This window comes from Pleurodeles waltl, chromosome 1_1 (assembly GCF_031143425.1).
Source record: "Pleurodeles waltl isolate 20211129_DDA chromosome 1_1, aPleWal1.hap1.20221129, whole genome shotgun sequence".
NCBI lineage: Eukaryota > Metazoa > Chordata > Amphibia > Caudata > Salamandridae > Pleurodeles > Pleurodeles waltl.
The window spans coordinates 968,247,330-968,273,980 of record NC_090436.1 but is presented as its reverse complement, the minus strand read 5'-3'; the positions used below and the strand labels follow the sequence as shown (position 1 = coordinate 968,273,980).

Here is a 26,651-nt window from a genome sequence, read left to right as displayed (position 1 = left end):
AACAGAATTTAATTTTCAAATAGATATTTCAGAATGAAGGGCGCACACATAGAGCTAACTGGATTCCACAGACTGTGCATGTGGTCAAATATTTGCATTGTGCTGATTTAATCATTCCACAGGACAACTGAATACCTTTAATGACAGGAACACCATCTCTGTCGGACACAATAACAGCATGCAGACCTTCAACACTGGAAAACAAATAGTAACATTAGAAGAACATATATTGTAGTAATTCCACATAACCAAATACCTGGGCATATAATTGGGCTTTGCATATAAAGGGTAAAAGGAAGGAATGTATTGTAGCGTTGAACCAAGAAAGTGAAACAAACTCTCTCTACATACTAGGTCGTGTCCAGAAGAGGCGCGAGGGGCACGCATGCACAGCGATCAACCACACGACTTACGGACTCAGTGATTTAAATGGACATTTAACTTTGTAGTAAGGGTATCTGCACTTATTTTACATGATGGGGTAGTACCAGCACGTCTTGGGCGAAGGTGTGGGGGATGGGGGGGGCCTTACTATCATTGGGAGCATACTTGCACTTCATTAGGAAGCAGAAACTCCGGAATTGGAGTGCTTGTGCTTCTCTTCATTCACTTCATGGACTGAATGGGCAAGTGAGTCATTTTTAAATTAACAAAATGCAGAGTGGGCATGTCCATGTCATAAAAAACCATGTCAGTCAATGAAAGTCTAGTTAACCTGTTCACTCTTGTGTAAGGCAGACGTTTATGAAGGAGAGCTCATGAAGTCAGCAAAATCAAAGACATTTTAGAAGGGTGATGCAGGTTTTTATACATGGTGCCCTCACGAAAGTCTATGTATACGTTTGGCATGCCATAAGGTCTACAGGATTGCAAATGCAGTAAAGGCCTCAAAAGGGCCAGAAGTTGGGAGATATGTAATTAGCTCCCATCAAAATCTTGAGCTCGTCCTTAAAAGCAAAGCTATAATAGTTATAACATGCTTTATAATGCAGGCAGTCTTGCAGCAATGGGTTCAAGGAGATGGAATAAACATCAAGTACAAAGTGTTTCATCTTAATGAAGAAGATATGGGGGCCGATGTGAGGCCAAGGGTAGGAGAGTTCCAGATTTTATCCTACTTGGTATGCAAGATGCCCTTCTCATTTTCTAGGCATAGGAGAATATGTAGCTGTCACAAGAGTTCCATAGGAGCCTAGAAGATGTGGGGTGCCGTAGGTCGTAGTGGTGTACGCTTTTACAGGTTATACCGAATACTTTCAAACTGATTTGTGCTTGGGTGGGTAGAAGTGCAATATGTGATGGGCATTGAAAGCATGTCTCACTGAGATCATGGGCAAACCAAAATGCAACATTCTGGGCAATTCTCCGTCATGGGATGTTAATTTCAATCATCTCTCCCAACATGAGGCACCCGCAGTACTTTTTACAGAGTGAAAAGCTCTCGCTCTACCTCTAAAACAATTCAAAGCTGAGAAGGTACATACATGTATTTGTTGGTTATAAATGTAAATGAAATTTCATTAATCCACAAGAAAGTAAACATATGGCTTCATAATATGAATGAGGATGACCTTATCCCTTTTAAGAGCTCCTTCAGTAAAATAGAAGAAATTAACTAATCAAACTCTTGTAGTAGGCACAGACTCAGCAGACGAAAAACAGCACTGTTAGTTTAAGAATGCAGAAAAACTGAAGTCGATTTCACAACAGGTTGAGTACTTCATCAAGGCTTGGCATTGATGGCTCACAGGATATTCGGCCTTTAATTTTATTTTTGGAGCTTTTCCAGACAGATAAGATTGTACAATATGTCAGTTTTCACTCGCTCGTCTTATCGGCTTCATCTGACAAAATGAAGTTCGAAGGATCCTGAAACGGGGCAAATGTTGAAAAAAATAGGAGTGAACTCGTTGTAAGCGCCCTCCCACAGTCATCCGGAGCCCGGAAAGGCCGGCCCACAGTCCGTATTCATGGAAACACGAATGTTCTGTTTGCATGATCACTGCTAAATATAAATAAATAGTCTGTGCAGAGACTAGGGCCATTCAGTGGCAGGACGCTTTCTAAATGCTCCTGCTGGCGAGTCACCAATGATAAGGGCGCCTTTAGAGCCTCTGAATTTCAAAGATGTGCTTGCCTTGTTTCCTATCTCACTGGAATTACTGGGAGGTACTAGGCACTGGCACGGTTCCTGAATCTCTCCTGACCAGACGCATGGCCATCTCTCTGCCCACATTAACCGTCATGGCAGGATGCACCAGAGCCACAACTTGGTGATCATGTTAAATGTGACAACTGTCTTGGCCTGTAATAGTATGCAGACTTTTAACTGGCGAGTTACACTTGCTGCCTAGTAATAAACCTAAGAAGTCCTCATGCTCTTCACTGATAAGTCTGTGCTGATACATTCAGGAACAGTACATGACAGGTGCAGTCAAGATGGGCGTCACCAGCAATGCGCTGTGTGCGTTTTTAGCCTAATTTCAATTTTCCAAGTGGATTATGCCAAATCATTATTGACACCAAAAGAGAAAAAAATAAAGCCAACATTGCATGTAAAATGGTATGGCTTCATAACTCGAAAGATAACCTCTCTCCGTATAAAAATTGTGTCACAACACACAAATAAATACAGATTACAGTGCTACTTGTAACTAAGAGCCCCGCAATGCAGAACAAGTGCTCATGATGTGTTGTAAAGCACTCCTCGTTTTGAAAAACTATGGGAAGAAGAAAGGTATTTCTTGTCTCAGCTTTGTCAAGGATCATCAGTCTAGAAACACACACAGCGAGGGGGCTTTTTAGCCCTCCATTAAAGAAAGATAGAGCACTGTTATTTAACATCTGGTGACTCAATCTACCCATAGTACCTTATGCATAACAAGTTTGTGAAATTACAAGTGATTATTCGGCAGGTGACCTATTCACGTGCACTACTTAAAATCGGCAAATGGCACCCACCTTGGTAACTTCTTATAAAGGAACCGCTTTAAGTCCTGTGACAGAGAGATACAAGACAGTATTCATACATAGTCACATAATGTAGTATACATTGATGATTATACTTCATTAGCAAGATGCATTTTTCATTTCGGGTTTGTGTGCTTTAAGTTTAAAAAAAAAAAAAAAGAAAACAAGCAAGCCCACCAAACTTTTTTCATCACATTCATTGGTACATAATGAGAAATCTTAATTTTCCCCATTGTAAAATGTAAGATATCCAACTATTCTTCTAACTATCACTATGGGTGAGTGTAACTCGTGTATTTTGCTATAGCATAAATACATGAAATTACAACAAAATTGTGCGCAAGAAAAGTAACCCAGCATTTAGTACTATTTTCGCAGTCTAAAAGGAGCCTGAGTCTGCAATAAGGAAATGGTGCCAAATGCAACAGAAAACGAACAGCAGCAGCTTATGCTTGCTAAATTCACTGTTCCTGTGCTCCTGCAGTTGGATTTTTGCATCAAATTACTCATAATTAAGTGAACAGGCATAATTTTCAGTCATTTCGGATTACTCTGGCATAGTTAAAATTTAGCCCAGCCCTAATCATTACACAGAGAAGTCAACACTGTGCAGGCAGGGGCCCGGACAGCTTTCCACTAAAACAGGCATTTATTGATTCACGCAATAACCTGGGCCCCATTGACGGCTCTGCATCAAAATTGCCAATTTTGTAGCGTGGTTAACTGAGGTCCTACCGCAATTTTAATTCAGTTCTGTGCGGGGAAAACATTTAAAGGGTGGAGAAAAAAAAATAAGACGTGTTCGCTATTTCAGCTCCCACAAGAAATGTTACTTGTGCTGGCAGAAAAACGCTGAACTAACTTACGCCAAACCAGGCAAGAAAAAAGGTAAGTTTGTCATGGTAAAACAGCAATTTTTTTTTTATATAATCACGATTCTGCAGCCATTTAGGTAGTTGAAAAAATAGACTATTTTGTGCCAAAAAAATGTGACTTGAGAAAATCGTGATTTTTAACAGACTAAGAGGGTCATTCTGACCCTGGCGGCCGGTGGCCGCCAGGGCCACCGACCACGGGAGCACCGGCAACAGGCTGGCGGTGCTCCAATGAGCATTCTGACCGCGGCGGTTCAGCCGCGGTCAGAAGCGGAAAGTCAGCGGTCTCCCGCTGACTTTCCGCTGCTCATTGGAATCCTCCATGGCAGCGGAGCGCGCTCCGCAGCCAAGAGGATTCTGACCCCCCCTACCGCCATCCAGTTCATGGCGGGAAAGCCGCCATGAACAGGATGGCGGTAGGGGGGGTCGCGGGGCCCCTGGGGGCCCCTGCCGTGCCCATGCCAATGGCATGGGCACAGCAGGGGCCCCCGTAAGAGGGCCCCAAAATGTATTTCACTGTCTGCCTTGCAGACAGTGAAATACGCGACGGGTGCAGTAGCACCCGTCGCACCTTCCCACTCCGCCGGCTCGATTACGAGCCGGCATCCTCGTGGGAAGGTCGTTTTCCCCTGGGCTGGCGGGCGGTTTAACTGGAACCGCCCGCCAGCCCAGGGGAAAACTCGTAATACCCGCCGCGGTCTTTTGACCGCGGCGCGGTAATTTGGAGGGCGGGATCCTGGCGGGCGGCCTCCGCCGCCCGCCAGGGTCATAATGAGGCCCTAAACGTTTTATTTAAAAAAAGAAAATATATCTAGGATAATGCTGCCTACGGAGCAGCTCCAAGGGCATGGGCCCCCCCCACTAAAGATCAGTCTTTCTTCCCCTTGAAGGGTGATTTGCGGAGCTACCTCCAATCGCCCCTATAGGGCAAACAGCCCCCTACTTAACTTTAAATACAAAAAATGGGGTGGGTGGCCCTGGGTCAGTGTTTATACAACCTCCCAGCCCCTTCGGGGAGGAAGGAGTCCACTTGCCACCAGGGCAAATAATGATAGAAAAAATAAATAAATAAATAGCAATGAGGAAGCCTTCCGGGCATGGAGCTGTTCCCTCGCCTAATAATGGACTCAAGCTTTCTTCTGCCACCAAAAGGGGGCAGCTTGGGGTGGTTTAACTCAACCTGCCCCAGTTGCCACTCGAGGAGGCACAGAGCCCACATGACACTAGGGCTATTATTATGATTTTTTTTTTTTTAAAGAAGAAATGATTTAACGGCCCACCCACCCGGGCACCAGGCAGTGCCCCCACCCCATATCATGCCTAAGTCTTTCTGCAGCCCTCGACAGGCAGTTTGGGGTGGTTAACCCCCAATATGAACTCAAGTAAGGGAGGTGGAGGGAAGAAAGCCTTCTGGATAGCACGTACAAAGAGCAAATAAAAAAGAAAAAGACAGCCCTCCAAGGCATTGGGTCATGCCCTCATCCCATAATGAACCCAGCAGTATTCCTGCTCACCCAGGGGGCAAACTAAGGTGGATTCACTGAAAAGTCTTCAGGGGGAACAGAAATCCCACCGAATGCCAGAATAGTTAAACAAACAAAAACAAATGGGGTGGGTGTCAGCGTGTCCTGACATGAGGCTATCCACCACACCACTAAAGCCTAATCAATGTTTCTGCCCCGCCTACGTCCTGGAGCATCCCCATGGTGCGAGCAAATTTGGATACCTTTGGGCATAGTTTTGAAATATATGATGCCAGAGAGGTGGAAAATCCCAATTTCAATTTCCTTTAACTTGCCATAGTGGCTGGCTGTATTTTTCATGGTCTCAGTCAGCCAGTAACTAATTAACCCTGGGAATTTCTGAAAACCGGACGAATCGAAGGTGATGTGCCTGAGTGGATTAAGCGAGACAAGAACAAGGACCAAACCAGAGACTATGTGTCAACCACATTGGTTTCGATTGTCATCCTTTCCTTCCGCTGGTGAAAGGCCTTACCAGAAGATTGGGGTATTGTTGCTATCAGGTGATGTGTGGGAAAGCTGGGTGGTAGGAATTATGTAGACCCTGTACATTCCAAAACTTTCCCTCACAGAAATGTGAGGAAATGCTTGATTTTAGACAAAGGTAAGTTTATAGGGCATTCTTGGTTAAAAAAAAAAGTGAGAACCACGCAATTCACTTTACTCTGGACTCCCCAGGGTGTCTAGTCTTCTTAAATGCCTGGGATTAGTACACTTCGCAGTGTGGCAGCCAGTCATGGGCTCAAATACCACTCCTACTGAACTCCAAAATCGGGATTTTTCAAGGCAACATTTGATGACTCAACTTTGCATTTTGGGGGCTTTGCTGCTGTGGGTCCACCAAAGTGGGGTAGCATTTTTATTATCTGGAGCACTGTGGAAACTACAGAATAGTATGAACTGTATCAATTGAATTTCACTATGTTTACGCTTCCAAAAGCTAGGCCAGGACACAAGGAAGAAAATATTTTTTGAAAAAGCCCTCTGAATCATGATAGTATGAGTACTGCACAATTTCAGAGCTGTATAAATAAGCACTATTGCTAAACACAGTATCTTGGATACATTTTGAATTGCATATGTTTTCTTCATACTCATTTCTCGTTCAATAGACTTTAGCATATGAACTGAAATATAATGAAAAATCATTAAAAGCTGCAGCTCAGTTGCTGGCTCTGGGTATTGAGTGTATTTGGAAACCAATAAACACTATATATCCCTGCAATCTGTTAATTCGCCATCGGGCGAAAAAATTACCGAGGCAAGTCTGTCACCTATTTCTGTTTTTCCCCTAACTTATTATCATTATTTTTTTCATTTAAACTATTAGTTTCAGGGACAAAACCATGAGTGATCTACACAAATGACCACTTGCTGAATTCAAAATTTTCTCCAGTTTTCTGAATTGTATAGCTTTCCAGGTTCACCCATGGGTTTTACATCTCTTTCCGAAGCAATCTCCAAGAATGTAGAAATGATAAAAATAGAATAAAACGACTATCACGTAAAACAAAGAAAATAATGTGGTAAAAATATATATTTTTGTTTTACTAACCCTGTTGCTGAAAGCTGGAAAAAATGTGATCTTAGCACTGCAAATCTTTTAGGGAAAAAAAATAACATACACCGTCTTGCACAGCACTTTATTGCATTTAAAAAAGAAAAAAAAAATATATATATATATTTTGTCTATTTTCAAAGTTCCCTCAAAGAGAATCCATAAACACCCCACCATGTGGGGGTAAATACACAAATTTCGCCTGAACAACGTATGTGCAGAAAACGTTCTAGAAGCGTACACCCTAAGTGACACCAAACATGAATAAAAAAAAATACTCAGCACTGGCGAGGGGAAAGAGCAGGAGTTAATGTTTATGAAACCAGGTGTAGTAGCTGCTTCCATAGAACAGTTGCATCGTGGACCACAAGTCACATTCTAAGGAAGACTTGGTCATCAACATGATGTCTGCAACAAGACTAAAGCAAAGATAATAGAAGTGATGGGGGGCAAGTAGTAAAAGTGATGTCAATTGGTCCATCAACCTCACACTGATTAGATTGCGGGGCAGCAATCTGGGTGCCGCCACTTCAAAAGGCTCACGTATTCACCCAGACCAACACTGAAGCAAATGCTACCTCGTTCAAGTCTATGGCCGAGTTGCAGTGCCCTTAGTGCGAGAGGCATCTCTTTGATATGTTATGTACATCTGATTCTTAGTTCACTGCTTAAGGCAGAGTACCACCTTCTTGCCGCTTGGGTTCTTAAGGACAGACGAACAACTTCACAAACTCGCAGCGCAATGCAGCACATCAGTCCACTTTGGATTCAAAATTTCTCACATACCATTAAAAGTGAGTCAAAAGTAGGGTAATTTAGAGCATTAAAGGCATATGTTAATACATGTAAGCCAGTGGTCCTGCACAAACTCAAATCCTCCAGTTCATACACCCTCAGACTGCCCATTTATGAAGCAGAATTAAAATAACCAAGAGGCTACAGATTGTTAGGTAGGGAGTAATAAAGATCTTTTTTTCAAAATCATTACGTAGTTATCAATGAAAACATTCACTCCAGAATATAAATGTAATTCAAGAATACAATTTATTACAAATTAGATGTAAAATGGGTTTATGTTAGTTAGGTTTGACATTAGAAAATAAAGTACTGTGCGACAGGAACAAACATTTGATTAAAATATTTTTGGTTGAGGATGTAACTCTTGTGAAGCTTTTGTATAAAAGCCAAAAGGTGTTCTTAATTTCTCCAATTTACGAAACATTTGAAATAATTATTCAGAGGATATAAATGGCCACTTATCAGAATACTCCAAATGTGCCTTGATTCAAAGAAGAAAGATTTCCTGATGTCTTATTTAACTATACTTGATAATTGGACAAATGAACGTATAAAAATAGTAGCAATCTCTTCTAGATTTAAGCCCTCAAGAAGGGGCTGCATGCCATGAAATGCTGTTATATGAAAGATTCTCAAGAGTTACATAGTCAGCCAGAAAAAAATGCAAACAAGTGTCTGTCGCACAATATTTTATTTAGTAATGTAAAACAGTTCTGATGTGAACCAGTTTGAAATCTATTTTGTAATATATTGTATTGTTGAACCATATTTTTAATTTTATAATTCAAAGTGAATGTATTCATCGATAACCATGTAAAGAAATTATAACAATATCTTTAATTCTCCTCACCAAACAGCATCAATCTTCTGGGATAGTTATTACATCTCTTCAAATTAACATACGACTCTATATACATTACTAGGAGTGTAGAGCAGAAGTGGCACACAGAGGCAAGCATGGCAGCCCCATTGGAAATAGGGGCACTTGTATACAAACAGAAAGTAGAAACAAGCACTGGCAAAGCCAACAGGTATAGGTTATGACTGGTGAAATGTGTGGACATAAGGCAATGTAGAGTGCGAGTTGTGAATGCTAGAAAAAGCCAATGGGTGAATGAATGGATGTTTTCATCCATGCAATTAATCACACATCATTCAACACTGATCACTAATCCCTGCATTTTTAGAATGAAGATGAGATAACAAATTGAATGTGACAGAAAGTATAATGACTAATTTTGTTTTTAAGATGCAATGCACAGAAGCACTGCATAGGAGGCGGAATAATGCGCCAAACATCATACAGAATGGAGCGCGATAGCTGTACTCCTTTGAGGCCAACTATATGTATATTTTAGGTCTTGCCTAGAGGCAACTTTCGGTATTTCTCCAGACTTAGGCAATACAACAAAAATTATCAATAAAAAAATGCATACGTATATTAATACATCCATTCGGTGGGGGGGATTTGGGCCACCCCCCCTTTATCCAGTGGTCTCTGTAGTTTACATTCACATTTTGTTTCTGCCAACCAAAAAGAAAAGCAAGGGGCAATGCCTTGCCCACTTCAGCTGCGATAAAGAGTCAGCCAATGGCTCTTTTACTGTGAGTGACAGCATTTTGTTTGGTTACTTGTGCACATCAACCTTAACAGAAGTGCATTCAGTGACAAAGTTGGTAGGCCAATACCTAACTTTGCCAATGCTTTTTCCTTTCACTTTGTCCTGCTTTATATGCTTTCAATTAAAAAAAGATAATTTGCCAAAGAATCAGCTTGGGTTTGCCAATGCTCGTTTTAGAAAAGTAGGCATACAAATTCTGGCAAACGACTGTAGTGTCAAGTCCGACCTAAACAAACAGTCAATGACAAAACCAAGCGGTCTAACATGTGGCTGAAAATGCAGCTAGCCACTCATGAGTTCAGGCAGTCTACAGCTTATCATAGATTAACTCTACTCCTGCATACACTCACCCACCCACTGATTTATTATTGCATTCACCCACTCACCCATACACAGTACAACACAGACAAACTCAAAAAGCATAGGAAAGACACAGTAAAATAATAAAGGCAGAGAAAACAAACACTGCAGCTGCAAGACATATGCTTGCAAAAAACATGTCAGAAAGTCCCATTTGGACTAATTTAGAGCATTTATAGTCACAATTCACTCCTTTTATGAAGAAGAATAATAAAGGTTATTGATTTAATAAGGATCTCCCCAATTTCATACAGAGGTTGAAAAGCCTGCATTTTCAGGTTGTGATGTGATTCACATGAGGACTCACATTACAACTGTGGATTTGTTGTTTTTTGTCTTTTTTTATGAAGTGTTTGTATTTACATTTTTTGCATCTTTCATTATGGGTTTTGTTCCCGGTGTCATCTACACTTTTGCCACCATAGTAATCTGATTTTGTTATGAAATATAATGTGTAAATTGATTTTTCTTATGCTAGCGCCCTCTCGTAAATTGTTGGAAGTCCCCCATCTTCCAAATATGACTTACATTCATTTTGTTGAAAGAAAACCTTCTCAACTTTAAATTATAATATACTAATTTTGTAAATCTACACAAAAGAGATAACGGTTTGTTTCTAACATAGTTACCCAGTGAGCTGAGCAATTTCTTTACACACCTGCAAAAGTGGGAGGCCATCTTGGAATAGAGTTATGCATAGAGTATCAATGGTTTAAAGTTCAAACATGGCTACAATGTGAACAAGCAAAGTGTTGGCGATCTTAGAACTGTAAAAAAATGATACACTATGCACAATACATTCCAAGATGAGCGCCTAGTAAACATCACACTCAGCGTCCATTTACGAATGGTATTGTGTATAGCTCATCATTCTTGTTCCGATCCAATATGGCAGAACAGTTTCCAAAAGTAAAGGACTTCTTGGAAGAGTAAAACAGTGACACTAAAGAAAATATCAAAATACAATAGCAACTCATTTCAGAAGCCGGGCCTGAGTGCCCTGCGGTGCACCATAAATTAGATCAGTGGCAGGAGATCAGCACTGTAACACCGTCTGGGAAGCTGTTGATTGCTCTTAAATTAAGCAAAGAAATATAAAAAAATAAGGTAAGAGAAACAAATGAAAAGTTCCTATAGCATAGAAATGGAGAACTAAAAAGGACTGGCCCACAAGTTCTGGCACTGAAGCACGCTTATTTTCAGGCAGATGTGCCCATGTAATCAGGTGAAATGTCACTTAGAAGGGCTGAAGTGGGCTGATCTGTTTCCCCATAAAGTAGGTAGTCACAGGCAGAATCAGAATATGACAGACAATCAGATTAATAGCTGAAAAAGGCTGATCCAAAGCCCCTCTATACACATATATATATATATATATATATATATATATATATACATACACATACATATACATACACACACACACACACACACACACACACCTGGAAAAAAAAAAAAAGGCTACAGGGACGTTCTAATAAGGTTCTAAATTTACTCACACAAAACCAGAGAAATTCACCTGTTATAGTTAGTTATTTCAAGTAACTATTACTCGCACCCCTCCATGCACAGTTTTCTCTTCAAATATTTTGACTGCTAATGTTTCATTAATATTTTTATTGACGTCATAAAAGAGGTCATGAGTACTGTTATATCTGGGGTAATTAGCAGTGCGTGGCATGGGCGCGAGTTACAGTTACCTTAGGCTGCAAGTTACAGTTACTTGAAATAACTCCAACTGCTGAATTTCTCAGTTTTTTTGCGAGTGCCCGGTGCCATGAGCGGTGAACGTTGGCCGCAGGGCCTGCCCCCCCCCATTACCACCCAACCCCACGCTGCGCATGGCCTTTGGCTGTGTGTGACAGAAATTGCCCGCAGGGCCTGTCTGTCTGAGTGTGAGAGTAGGTGTGAGGGGGTCTGTCTGGGTGTGAGAGGGTGTCTCTGGGTGTGAGAGTAGGTGTGAGAGGGTGTCTCTGGGTGTGAGAGTAGGTGTGAGAGGGTGTCTCCAACAGTGGGCAAGTGAGTGTCTGTGTGGGCCTAAGAGAGAGCAAGACTGATTTGGTCTGTGAGTGGGTGAGTGAATCCCTGAGTGGGTCTGTGAGTGTGTGTTTGTGTAAGAGTCTGGGTAGGTCTGTGACTAAGTATGTACAAATAATTGGGTCTGTGAGTGGGTGCATGAGTGGGTCTGATTGGATGTGTGAGTATCCGAGTGGGTCTGTGAGTAAGTGCATGAGTCTTGGAGTGGGTCTGTGAGTGGGTGCATGAGTGTCTGTGGGGGGGTGTCAATAGTTGTGCAAGTGACTCTGCTACACAGGAACCTCACCTGCCCTTTTATCCAACAACAGTCCACAGCTTTGCATGAACTATTTACCCAAGTGGAGTTCTTTCTGCCTCCTTGAGTAATTGTCCAGTATGTATTCTACACTACAGATGTGTAATGGAAATGTCACCAGTGACCATTTGTGTGGTTTGTTAACATGATTGTTCCTGTTACCTGCTTCTCTAGAATTCTGTGAAAGCATGAATCTTCCTATAGTGAGGCCAACAAGACTACAAAGACATACATCTCCACCAAACCAGGGTCCTTCCTCATATGTATATGAAATTGCTGTTTTCTGGAGGTGTCCTTATATTCCTCAGCATCAAGAACGCACCCTCAAAAACAGGTGGGAGACGCACTGGGGGTCCCCTTTGGGAAGCCCTCCATCATCCTGGTAAAATGCGGGAAGATCTTACTTAGCATACTACTAAGGTGTACGGGGTGGGGCAAAGTGGGGAAGCTTCCAGGTGATTTGCACACTCGTAGCAATTTAAAGGGAGAACTTGCACTCTAGGGGAGGAGGGCCATGTGTTGCCCCACCCCCAGCCGATTTCAGACCAGGGGCCCTGTCCTGCTATTTGATGGAGTTTTGTTTTGACCAATGACTTTGTGTTTCACCACTGCGCATATTAGTTGCTCAATGTTCACCAGTAGCACATGGTATGTTTTGTTCAGTTTAGCCGCCTATTGGCTTTGACATGGCATTAGCCATTACTTTCTGTATTCAGTTTAGCCGCCTATGGGCTTTGACATTGCATTAGTCTGTATTCTGCCTATTGGCTTTGACATGGCATTAGCCATTACTTTCTGTATTCAGTTTAGCCGCCTATGGGCTTTGACATTGCATTAGCCATTACATTCTGTATTCTGCCTATTGGCTTTGACACGCTGTATCCAGTCTAGCCGCCTATTGGCTTTGACATTGCATGCCTATTGACTTTGACATGATGTATTCAATTTAGCTGCCTATTGACTTTGACATGCTATTAGATATTCTGCCTATTGGCTTTGACATGATATCATATATTACATTTTGTATTCAGCTTAACTGCCTTTTGGCTTTGACATGATATTATACATTGCATTTTGTATTCAGCTCAGCTGCCTATGGGCTTTGACATGATATAAGACATTGTATTTTGTATTCAGCTTAGATGCCTATTGGCTTTGACATGACACTAGACATTGCATTTGATATTTAGGTTAGCTGCCTATTGCCTTTAACATGACATTGCATTTGATATTTAGGTTAGCTGCCCATTGCCTTTAACGTGGAGTTAGACATTGCTGTATTTTTCCAAGCTGTGTTTTTGCACCAGATGAACCAAGATGTTTTGCTCTCACAGTAGACTAGACCTGATAAGAGAGAGTACATGGGCGTTGTTTCTCTTCCCTTGAGCTTGGGAACAGGAGTAGTCTTGGAGACCTGGCCAGTCTCCAAAAGGCTTGCTCAGTTTCCCAGGTCTGAGAGGAGGGGGCACACCTTTGTAACGAATGTAACAGGCTGCAGAGGGTCAGATTCGAATCTGCCGGACCTCGTGCTGGAGCTTGGCGCCAGTTGCCAGCATCCCGTGTGGGTAGATGACACTCTTTCTCGCGGCTGACAGGGGTCTCAGCTTGCAGACCTTAGAAAGATGTAGCTGTAAATAGTTCCTACACGGTGAAGTATTTGTTTTGCTTTGCATTCAATATCTTATAAATATAACCTGCTGTGTATATTGCAAACTGATATATTTTGTTTGATTAACGCGGACTTGAAAGCTACTAATTCGTCATTCATTCATAAACATTGTGGTTGGGGAAGAATAAAATAACAATAAAAGTCTTCTTTGACCTCAGAAGTGCATTTCTGTTGTGTTATGTTAGTGCTTAGAAACTAAATAAGAGGAAAGCACTACAATTGGTACCTGGAGTCGTGGGGTCGGTCATTAAGAGGTGATTAAGAAGGGGTTTGACGAGTTAGTAGATTTCTAAGTGCACACTTTAAAAGTGTAATTGTTTTTTGTTGTTTGGAGAATTACAGAAATTGTTTTCTGTTTGGAGAATCACAGTAGCACGGCAGACCATGTCTGAGAATACATGTGTTGATGAACTGCCTGATGGTGCTAAGAAAAACTGTGAATTGTTTTCTGTTTGGGGAATTACAGAAGAAAATGCATGTGTAGCTAAAAGGCCTGATAAGGTTTTGAGAAATAATTCCCGTTGTATATATGTAGAAAACGTGTGTTTTGGAAGTAATGATGACAGAAAGGTCTGGATACCTTTATCTGCTTACAGAGAAATGCAGGAGAAATGTAGGAAGTTGGAACATGAAAATAGGAATTTACGTGAGCAAATTAGCCAGGATACAATAATTCAAAATAAGACGGAAAGTTATAAAAGGGCTGTTTTTGAAGAATCTTCCTTGTCCCATTCCAGTAATGAGGGGGTTAAGACAGCTCCGAGCTGCACTGAGTTTCCGTGTGAGCCAAGGTTTTTGGCAGCCAAAATGCATTCCTTAACTGATAACACGGACGAGAATGTGATTTACGAGTTACCGTTGCAAAATGCACAAGTAAAACGAAGGATTTTAGAGCAAGACACCCCGAGTTTCATTAGCTTGTTTGATTTTTGGAAAAAGAATAGCCCTCATTTGAGAGAAATCCTAACACTTTTGTACATGGTCACTGTGAAAAATAATATGCAGCTGCGCGCTTGTGATTTGGCAAATGAAATAATGCAGACTTTAGGTTTCTGCGCAGTGCAAGAAGGAAATACTTATGTACATTTAAATCATGAACAAGGAAAGAAAATAGTGCCCCTAGCTAGAATCATACAATGGATCTGGTACTTGCAAGACAGGGCTAGAGTACCACAGATAAAAGAATTACCAATGAAGTTGTGTGCACCATTTGAATTCGTGTCCACTGAAGATAAAAAGCATGTTTGTTTTACTAATGATTCATTGACTGAAATGTTGCTTTCTGGCACAGTAGAAGAAACAGCGTTGTATAATGTGTGTCAGATTTTAAAGCAAGAGCTACGTGAGATGTGTAATTTTTACGCTGATTTTTGGTTCTTTGATAATGTTTTAGCCACATGGCTTGTACCTAACTGGTTCAATTACCTTGCAGATGTTAATGAGAAAAATGCAGAGAGAGAAGTGTTCACCCAGAATTCTGCCTTAGTGGGGATAGCTATGTGGGTGCCCCAGAAATGTGAAAAGGCCACTTACAGGTGGGCAGAGATGAGAGGGATGCCCATTCCCCTAGATTTGATAAAAACTGTGCAGCATGCACAAAAGCAATCTGTCATGCAAGCAGTCACAGAGCAGTTGGGGAGAGGAAAGTTACCAGGACAGAAATGGCAAAGTGATCAGGTTTTAGGGAGAGTGATTGCTGCAAATTACCAAGGAAAAATCGAAATTATGCTGATACCTAGAAAAGAATCTGATTCATTCATACAAATTGGAGACAGAATGGCCCAATTTGGCAAAAATGCAGTGAATGGAGGTTTGGTAAAGAAGGAGTCTGCCCCAGCCCTTCTGACAGTGCAAGAAAAAGGAAGCTGTGGCGCAGCAGATAAAAACCTCAGTGCTGATGTGTGGGCTGACGCCCCAAGTGATCCTCCAGAACCTGCAGTGAATATAACAAAGGGCCCCAAAAACGTCCTGCTGATTATAAAACAGGGAAAGAAAGAGGAAGGGTGCAGTTTAAATGAAAAATGTTATTTGCAAGAAAAGTCATACTTGTTTCTTTTGCAGATCCGACCACGTTTCGCCACTGTCCCTGAGTGTGCTGTGTGGTCCCCCTTCCGGTGTGTGCGTGTGGGGTCGGGGAAGGGACCGAATCCCCAACCTGAACCGGGCTGAGTAAAGTGCCAGCACCATGGATCCATTTTGCGCAAACTGCGCCTTCAGTTCAAGTTCAACTTGTTTGCTGTGTTTTTTTTTTTTTTTTTCCCCTCTCGTATGGAACTCTGACTTTTGCTTATCTTCCAGCAAACCTTTCAGGTGGACCGTGCACCTTTACATGAGTAGAACTCATGCCACATCAAATTGCTAACACTGTTGAATTAGAGACTCATTCAGAAAAAAATTGCCCAGTCTTTTTTTATGTAGATGTATCTGATGTGAAAGGTTATGAAATCAATGTTAATTCACTTCTATTGCTTTACAGGGATTGCTTTGATCATAATGTTTTTTTTGTGCTGATGTTTTTTTTTTTTTTGTTTGTTTGAAATATGAGATATGTGAAGCAAAAATTCATTGGTCAAAGGGCGGAATGTCCTGCTATTTGATGGAGTTTTGTTTTGACCAATGACTTTGTGTTTCACCACTGCGCATATTAGTTGCTCAATGTTCACCAGTAGCACATGGTATGTTTTGTTCAGTTTAGCCGCCTATTGGCTTTGACATGGCATTAGCCATTACTTTCTGTATTCAGTTTAGCCGCCTATGGGCTTTGACATTGCATTAGTCTGTATTCTGCCTATTGGCTTTGACATGGCATTAGCCATTACTTTCTGTATTCAGTTTAGCCGCCTATGGGCTTTGACATTGCATTAGCCATTACATTCTGTATTCTGCCTATTGGCTTTGACACGCTGTATCCAGTCTAGCCGCCTATTGGCTTTGACATTGCATGCCTATTGACTTTGACATGATGTATTCAATTTAGCTGCCTATTGACTTTGACATGCTATTAGATATTCTGCCTATTGGCTTTGACATGATATCATATATTACATTTTGTATTCAGCTTAACTGCCTTTTGGCTTTGACATGATATTATACATTGCATTTTGTATTCAGCTCAGCTGCCTATGGGCTTTGACATGATATAAGACATTGTATTTTGTATTCAGCTTAGATGCCTATTGGCTTTGACATGACACTAGACATTGCATTTGATATTTAGGTTAGCTGCCTATTGCCTTTAACATGACATTGCATTTGATATTTAGGTTAGCTGCCCATTGCCTTTAACGTGGAGTTAGACATTGCTGTATTTTTCCAAGCTGTGTTTTTGCACCAGATGAACCAAGATGTTTTGCTCTCACAGTAGACTAGACCTGATAAGAGAGAGTACATGGGCGTTGTTTCTCTTCCCTTGAGCTTGGGAACAGGAGTAGTCTTGGAGACCTGGCCAGTCTCCAAAAGGCTTGCTCAGTTTCCCAGGTCTGAGAGGAGGGGGCACACCTTTGTAACGAATGTAACAGGCTGCAGAGGGTCAGATTCGAATCTGCCGGACCTCGTGCTGGAGCTTGGCGCCAGTTGCCAGCATCCCGTGTGGGTAGATGACACTCTTTCTCGCGGCTGACAGGGGTCTCAGCTTGCAGACCTTAGAAAGATGTAGCTGTAAATAGTTCCTACACGGTGAAGTATTTGTTTTGCTTTGCATTCAATATCTTATAAATATAACCTGCTGTGTATATTGCAAACTGATATATTTTGTTTGATTAACGCGGACTTGAAAGCTACTAATTCGTCATTCATTCATAAACATTGTGGTTGGGGAAGAATAAAATAACAATAAAAGTCTTCTTTGACCTCAGAAGTGCATTTCTGTTGTGTTATGTTAGTGCTTAGAAACTAAATAAGAGGAAAGCACTACAGGCCCCCATCCCCCAAGGCCCACTATTATTTAATGAGGGGAAGGGGGAGGCATGTGGACTCCCTCCCCCGAATGATTTCACCCCGGGGACCCCCCCATCCCCTGGCCCAGCCATGTCCCCTGTGCCACTAGTGTGCACAAGGGGGACTGCGGGGAGAGCCTCAAGGCCCCCGCTGTCCCAGCCGGCTCCCAACCTCCTGCAGGAGCAAGAATTGCGCTTACACACAGGGAGCTGCTAAACCTGCAGCTCCCTGTGCGCAAGAGCAATAGTTTCATCTCTTCCCCTGCCTGCATCTCTGCAGATGCGGAAGGGAAAGAGATGAAACCTATTCCTCCAGCAGGCGATAGCACTTTGACAGTTGTCGCCGGCAGGAAGCAGAGTGTTTGCTCTGACTTGGTGGAAGCTGTCAAAGCTTCAGCCAAGTCAGAGCAAACAGCAATGTCCCAGGGGTGGGCACCCCGGGAAATAGCAGGAGCCAGTCCTGGGGGCTGCTGTCCCCCATGCCATTATTGGCTCCACAAGGAGGGGGAAAGGGAGGGGAGGCACCCTCCAACATTTCAATTTAGCCCCTGGGAGGTGGTGGTCCCTAGGACCAGGGGTCTGCAACAGACCCCTTCCATTATTTGATTTCAGCCGTGGGAAGGCGGCTGAAGCAGAGTCTCAAAATGGCCACCAAAACTTCCTGGTTGAAGTGTTGGCAGCCAATCAGAGCTCTGCACGAGGTCAGGGGTGTTTGTGAAGCCCTCGCGCCTCCAGATATCTATATTTAGTTTTCTTTTAATATGTCAAAAACCACTGAACTTTTTTTTTGTACCCTCCCCCTTTTCTCAGCTCCCACTTGACGGATCACCCCAAAACTTCCAACTTCCAATGTGCAACAAGATTCTCTGAAACACTTTTTTTGGGACACTTCATGAAGATTAGTCAAATGGCGCCAAAGATACAGGCAAGTCAAAAAAAGTTTTTTCTATGGAAACATGGTCCTAACATTTATTACCTTCTGGCAATCTACTGTAACTTACAGAGCGTTTTTGTTTTGCCAATACCTTTGGCGCCGTTTGCTGAATCTTCACAACATTTTCAAAACGTATACTTCAGACGATGCAACTGCTTTGTTGAAAGTTTTAGTGTGAGCCGTCAAGGGAGGGGTCCGGGGGGAGTGGTCTGGCTGTCGTTGGAAATGGCCACCTGGTAAATGCGCTCTGCGCGCTGAAGCTGAGCCCGGGGGCCCGGAGGGACTATTGGAGGACAGGAGTACCTTCACAAGCTGGCCACAGTCTGCTCACCCTGGTGGCGTGCGTCGGAGGGGGACGTTTCTCCCCACAAATCGGCGTGAGCAGCGCAGCGGCCTCCCGATGCCGGAAGAGCTGCGGCCTTCATTATCTCCTTGCGCGGAGAGTGCCCGAGGAGTGCGGGCGGCCGGGATGGATCACGTCCGGCTGCAAAAGTCAGACTGGAGCCCACCCACGGTCAGTGACCCGCCCCCCCCCCCCCAAACCCGCAGCGCCTGCAGTTGGACACCCCCCCCGAACTCCTGGAGCCCAAGAGGGAGAAGGGAGTGTCAGAGGGGGACTAATAACAGCATCCCTGCCTGTGCAGGAGTGGGCCCTTTGCTGCGGAAGGAGGGAGGGAGACAGATCCTCCTCTACCACCGGAGTGCACCTTCGCTATAGGGCCCAGTGAGGCTCGCAACATGCACGAGGAGGTGTGCTGCAGTTCCCTACCGCACGCGATACGAGAACGGTCTGCCAGCCTGGATCATGTCTGGCCTTGTAAGCAGGATTGTGCCTCTATAGCCTGACCCCTGGAGCGGCGGGACCCGAGGGACGCGGGTCCACCATAGTGAAGTGGCAGCCTGCGTGAACTGGGTGCTGTTGAACGGACTGACCCTTTGGATGAACCCTTTGGGTGAGCTCCTCACCTCAGTTCAACATCACCCTTGCAAGTGCGGCCGGCTCGTATCTAGGGCAATCCCCCCCCCCCCTACTCCATATATGACATGGTTCGGCACTGTTCATCAAGATTGGGCCTGAATGAGGAGGGTCATGGCTGGGGAGGTAGCCACACCAGGAGTGCAGAGCACCCGGACTACCACCTTCGGGAGCTGCTACATCCACATAGGAGGGGTTCCTTTGCTGGATTTTCCATCCCTAGGAGACACCTACGCCTTCTGCACAGCCACAGCATAGCCCCATAACCGTGAGGATCTCCTGCAGTTCCGCTCCAGGACCCCTTCTTCTCCCAGGTGGCGATGCCAGGGGGGAAATCATCGGGCAGACACTCCCGCCAACGACTGTTCTCAGAAGCCATCGCACTACCGAAATCCATGGCGGCACACGCAACCCTTCCTAGTTCCGCGGCCCAGCCGGCAGACTCTCACCCCACCGATGCCGCTGACCGCATCTTACAGGAAATCACAGCAGTGGGACGGCATCTGGAGGCAATGGACTTGAAAATTTCATACCTCCCTGTGGCTTCAACCTTCACTCGGGCAGATATAGCCCGTTTCCAAGTAACAGTAACGGACTTCAATCACCGCCTCACAACCGTTGAGGATCGCACTGCGGATCTGCCAGCCCGGGGCGTGGAGATACGGTCCTTGCAGACGAAGATCACCGACTTGGAGGACAGAAGCAGGAGAGACAGCGTCCGCTTTTTTGGTATACTGGAACACAAAGAAGGATCGGACATCAAGGTCTTTCTTAAAAGCTTCCTCCCTGAACTCAAGGGCCTTGATTTTTCCCCGCAGTTGGAGTTTCAAAAAGCCCACAGAACTGGTCCTCTGCATAAAGCACACCTTGGGCGGTCTCACCCCATCATCGCATGTTTCCTCCGCCACGAGCAGGCCCGCCAAGTCATCTCAGCGGCCAGATCTCAGGGCCCGTACTCTCTAAAGGGCCAGGAGATACGGGTGGCCACGGACTTCTCCAGAGTAATGAACGATAAGCGGAAAGCATTCCTGGCACTATGACCCCAACTCAGGCAGCTGGACATCCAATTTGGCCTCTTCGAGCTGCCCGTATGTGGATTACCCTGGATGGTAAATCAAGAGACTTCCTTGATCCCGCAGCCCTTAGTTCCTTCCTGGACTACCTGACTATGCATCCCATGGACCACACTCCAGCTCACCCGAGAACAGATTCTCTGACCCTGGAGGATCCTTCTTCCGTTACTACTTCTCACCACCACGCTGCCCTACATAAGAGAGGACGGACCTATGACCGCACACTAAAATCAAAAGAAGGCTGAGAACATTGGTCTTCAGGCTTTAATTGCCCTCACCCAGGATCAAGACAGAGACAAATTCCGATCCCCTCTGAAACCATCGACTACTGCAGAACGCCCGTAGTTCTGATCTTCCGTCACAGCCAAGAACCCCTGCCCTCCAGCCAGAAGCATGTACTTCCCCGCTGGACAGATAAGTGACCAGTTCACTAGCTTCCATTTCTCTCTACCCCTGTAATGATAGGAGCTGCCAGTATTGTAACTATTGTGACTATTGTCTTTGCCGCTTCTGTTGATATTGTCTGCCCTACGCACAGAGCTCCTAGCACATCTGGCTCGCAGGGCGCTTCCCGTCCTTTCTAGGGCTTTGTCGACGACAGGGCTGTTGGGATGTGTCACAGGTTAGTTGTCTCCTGTTTCCCCTCTCTGTTTACATTTATGGTTACGATTTGCTCCAGCTTGTATGTTATATATGCTCAGTGTTATGAGTACTGTATGAGCTATTTTGTCTTGAATTCGTTGTTAGTCTTATGTTGTGGGGCGGGGACCCACCTTCTGAGGTTCCCCCCACCAGTCATGTTGGTCCGAGCCTAGCACTTGCCACAACCCGTTGGAGACCAGAACATGTCATGAAGGCTGCTACAAGAGTCTGTGTGACTCATTTCCTGCTTTCTCCCTTCCCCCTCCCACTATAATAGCCATTACACTGGGGAATACTCAAGGTGACACAGCACAGTTCTTCCCACCCCCCACATCCCGGAGCCCCCCCCCACTTAGCTTAGTTTACCTCAACTTATCTTAATGCTCACTCCGCGTTCTTCGTCTGCCGGCCCCGGTTTATTGATGCCGGCCCTCTTCCTCTCCCCTCCCTCGGAGACCTCCACTCCGATGGAATGAGTTGGAATACTGATGACGTGGAGGTCCCATAACCTCGCTCAGATGCCATCGCCCCTGATAGGGCAGTAGCCCTCACACCTCCATCCCAGGGCACACCGTGCCACATACATTCAGGTTCTGTCATGGACCCCCTCCTCGATGCTCTCTCTGTTCTTCCCCCTGATACATTATGCATTATGTTCTTTCCCTACCGAACTGCGCTGTCTGAGTTTTCCACTCCACGATACTCATTTCCGGTTGTCTGTGGGTGGCCCCTTCCAGCTCACGGCCCCTTCCAGCTCCCCTCCCCCTTTTCCCTCCCACTTCGGGCTTGCTTGGCGCACGGGCCATGCAGGTCCCAACCCGCAGTTCAACAGGGTTTATTGTAGTGAAGTAATTACCTTGGTTTCTATAGTCCACGCTTCTGTGTCTTTTGCCGATTCTTTGATTTTCATTCTATATCCCCACTTTTAGCCTCCCCCTCCATTCCTCTCTATCCTAACTTTGATATCTACCGAGTTGGCCTGCCCGTGCCCTACTTCCCCCACGTATCTTGTTTTCTCCTGTCTCTCCCTCTCTCTGCATCTCTCCAGCTGGTCACTTACCCCCCCCCCCTCCCCTGACCGAGGGTTGCCCCACAGTCCCTTCCTACCCCCCCCCCCCAGCGCCCTCACGTCCTTAGTTTCCTCACTACCACAGTAACTCCTTCATAGGAGTGCCTGAGCTAGGAAGACTCCACACTCACTGCGATCTGCTTGTCCAAGTCTGTGAATGGGATCTACAGTTCCACTGGCGGTCCTCTCCTGGAACGTCCATGGCATGACACACTATATCAAGCAGCAAAAGGTCTTATCCTACTTGCGATCTATAAGAGCAGATATCACCCTTCAACAGGAAATACATCTTTCTCCCTCAGAGTCGGAGAAACTACGCAGAGACTGGGTGGGGAAGGCACTCTTTAGCGGAGCCCAGGCTGTGCACTGTGCGCCACAGGGTTCGGGAAGGCAGTGTGGGGTAGCAATTCTCATTCATCGATCTTTACAGTTCAGACTTCTCAATATGTGGTCTGACCCTGAGGGACGCTATGTCCTCGCCAAGCTGAAACTGGGTGCTTCCACAGTCTGTGTTGGCTCTGTCTATGCTCCCAAGGGCTCCAAACGTCCTTTTTTCCTCTCTGAACTGCCTATTGACAGAGATCGGAGCCTTCCAATATTTACTAGGTGGGGACTGGAACCTAGCACAGGATGCCATCCTGGACTGATCAGGGGGCCTTGACGCAGGCAACAACGCCGACCGGGTCCTCCTGGGTGATATCCTTTCTGACCATGGTCTGCTGGATCATTGGCGCCGCTCCCATCCATCGGACTGTGAATACACCTTTGTTTCACCAGTTCATGGGACCCAATCCAGACTAGATTACTTCTGATATTACCCACAGGCTGTTACATACGGTCAGGGAGTCCCAGATCTTACCGGCCGCATTCTCTGATTATTCCCCGGTCTTAATGGCCCTGGAGCTGGGGGTGGCATCCCCAGGACGTAAGCGCTGGAGGCTTCAGACTTCTAGATATAGGACACCGAGGGGGAAGGAGCAACTCCGATCCCATGTTGCCACTTATTTACTCAACAATAAGGGCTCAGTCTCCTCACCCCAATTGGTATGGGCAGCAGCGAAGGCGACAATACAGGGACAGCTCATGAGGGACGCTGCTATTGCTAATGCCCAGAGGTGTGACAACCAAAGAGCACTGGAAGACTGCATAGCTCAGATTACCTGTGAATACACCCTGGCTCCCTCCCTTATCATCCGTCGCCGCCTAGAATGGGCCAAAATGGAACTTAACGCTCTCTTTACATCACAAGCGGAATGAAAGGTCACCACTTTGAGCATGGAGAGAAGGCAGGGAGATTATTGGCCGCTCAGCTACGCCAAAGGGAGGCGGCGTTGGCCATCCCGGCCTTGCATGGCACTGATGGCAAATTTATTACACACCCACAAGCGATCGCAGACGACTTTGGTCGCTTTTACCAAACCCTCTACACCCCCGAAACAGTGGAAGATCAGGGTACGGTGACCACCTTCTTTGAGAAGGCACACCTGCCTAGTCTCTCAGAGGCTGGCAGGGCTTTATTGGACAGAGACATTAGTAAAGAAGAGATTCAACAAGCAATAGCCAAACGTCCTTACCACAAAGCCCCAGGAGAGGATGGATTTGCAAAAGAATTCTATAAATGGACTTGGGTGGATACGATCGCCGCCCTATGAGGCCTTCTGTGGAGCGGATCAGTCGGGCTCTCTAAACCCCCTCTCCAAAAAAGCCTCTATAATAGTATTATGCAAACCTGGTAAGGACCCCCCTCCTTTGCGGCAGCTACCACCTTCTATCCCTCCTCAACAGAGACGTCAAAATATTGGCAGGAATTCTAGCAGCCCGCCTTAAGAAGGTCATCCCCTCCCTCATACATCACACGCAGGCGGGCTTCGTACCCGGCCAATCTTCTAGGAATCACCTACGTACCTTGCTACATGCTCTCTGGGCGGCACAAGACTCCCGGGAGGAGGCCCTTGCTCTCTCCCTGGACGCAGAAAAGGCGTTCGATCATATAGAGTGGTGGTACCTCTTTGAAACTCTAAAACGATTTGCCCTTGGGACTAGCTTCATCGACAATCTGAGTTTGTTATATGTCTCACCAACAGCACAAGTCAACTGCGGCGGGATTCTATCCAACACCTTTTCCATCTGGAGAGGGACCCGTCAGGGTTGCCCCTTATCGCCACTACTATTTTTGTTAGCTGTAGAACCCCTGGCGGCAGTGATCCATAGATCGAGTCTTATAACCTGTGTGCCCATACAAGGCGGTAGTTCCACCATTTACCTTCATGCCGACGATATCTTACTAACACTCACCGACCTGGCTAGGTCCCTACTGGCACTCCAAACCATCTTAACTGATTTTGAACTCCTCTCGGGTTACAGGATTAACTGGGACAAGAGCGAAGCGTTGCCCTTATCCCCTGTGACAGTAAGCGCGTCGGTGCAGGACCTTCCGGTCACGTGGAAGCAGTCGCATCTACAATATCTGGGCACCCACATCAACATAGGACTGGAGAAAATGGTGGCTGATAAACTGGACCCGCCGTTAGCCAGCATGAAAAAAGATTTCGATAAATGGGCACATTTGGGTCTCTCTATGTGGGGCAGAGTGCAGGCGGTGCGCATGGTGATCCTGCCGGGAATCCTTTATGTCCTGGGCATGCTGCCTCTACGGATCCCCTTGACTCTCCTTAGAGAGACAGACCCCTGCATCAGAGCCTTTGTCTGGGGGACACTACGCCCCCGATTCCCCAAGACTACACTTCTAGCCCAACGGGGCTGCGTGGGACTGGGTCTCCCCTCCGTGGAACACTACGCCCTTGCGTTACACCTCTCGCAGCTGACCTTCCTTCTTCCGGGAGTACAGGATCCGCCGCTGTGGGTGGAAATGGAGCGGACACTCTCGCACACCCTACCGGGCCTCAATGTGCTCTACAATTCAGGACATTTGCCATCTCTGGTGTTTAACCCCATGATTAGAGCCATGAGGAACGCCTGGCGGCACCGCCTATTGGGAGTGGATCCTCGGATTCACGATCGTGCCCTGATTGGGGACAACACAGGTCTCAGGATAGGGGGAAATACTATTGTTTGGGAGTAGTGGTGATCGAAGGGCCTCTTGCGAATGGATCAACTTCTAACTGATGGCCAGCTAAAATCTTTCGCAGCTCTCCAATTGGAATTTGACCTCCCCGCCCATCACTCGTGATGTTTTCTGCAGTGCAAACACTGTCTTGGGAGATGCTTGGGGACTCCTCTGTGGCGACTTCCCCAATCCCCAGTGCTTCGCTACTTGAAAACCTGGGGCCTTTTCCAAGGGGTTATTTCTGGAATGCATGCCATACTGAACTATCATATATTCTCCCTCCCCCTTTTGGTCTCTCTCAAGGACAAGTGGCAGACACGTCTTCAGATAGAATAAGAGTTAGAAGACTAGGCGGATCTGATTGAGGCAAGAGATCGGGGGCTTGAGAGGCTCGCTTAAAATTCAGTCTCTTCGAGACCCTACACAACTGGTACTGGACCCCTCAGAAACTGAGGTCTTTGGGGTTACCACCCCACGCCTCCTGTTGGCAGTGCCCTCACATCCTGCATGATTGCCCCATTATCCAACCCTTCTGGCGATTGGTGGGGTGCACCCTTAGGGAAAGGTTACCCCTGCCAGCCTCCCTTACCCCTTTCCTCTTATTGTTGCACGATACCAGTGACCTGCGCGACCAGCCCTGACCACAGCAACATTTGCTACACACAGAACTAGCCACGGCCAAATTATGTATTCTCAGACATTGGCGCTCGGAAACTGCCCCGATCCATGGGGAATGGATCACTGCAATGTATCAAGCTACCTCTCATGAACGGATTATCTATAGCCTGCAGGACAGGGTAGAGGTCTTCCTTCAGACGAAGGCCCCCTTCCTCTCAACACCGCTAGATTGAGCGCTCCATTACATAATAGTCAGCTTGCTCCGAGGTGCATTGCGGCGATTCCTCCAACTCGGGAGCTACACACATACATGCGCAAATCCCACAGCACCCGCTATAAAATAATACAATGTACTGTAACATAATTTGTGAATATATATACCCGCGATATTTAGATGCGTGGCCACGTAAGGGCTTAGCCTTACCTCATCACAGGCAGCTTCCACATCTTATCCTCCCAGCCCCCTTCTGCCCCCCCTTCACAATACCCCTCCCCCCGGTCACTTTTCTTTTTTCACTTTTCTCTCTCCATTTTCACTTTATTATCCCCTTCTCACACTCGTCTCCACTCTACTACTCCCCTCCCTCTGCTTAACTCTGGACCATGTATAGACAAATACTCTTGCTTCCT

The 26,651-nt window shown here is 45.5% G+C and overlaps 1 protein-coding gene across 1 annotated transcript in view; it reads right to left on the bottom strand.

Moving 5' to 3' along the window:
* LAMTOR3 (late endosomal/lysosomal adaptor, MAPK and MTOR activator 3) overlaps positions 1–26,651 on the bottom strand; it is a 103,474-nt gene that overhangs the window by 45,054 nt on the left and 31,769 nt on the right. Inside the window, exons 3-4 of the mRNA XM_069230232.1 lie at positions 2,962–2,996; positions 136–194 (exon numbers count right to left, since the gene is read on the bottom strand). Coding sequence (XP_069086333.1) covers positions 136–194; positions 2,962–2,996 — 94 coding nt within the window. The remainder of the gene's footprint in view (positions 1–135; positions 195–2,961; positions 2,997–26,651) is intronic.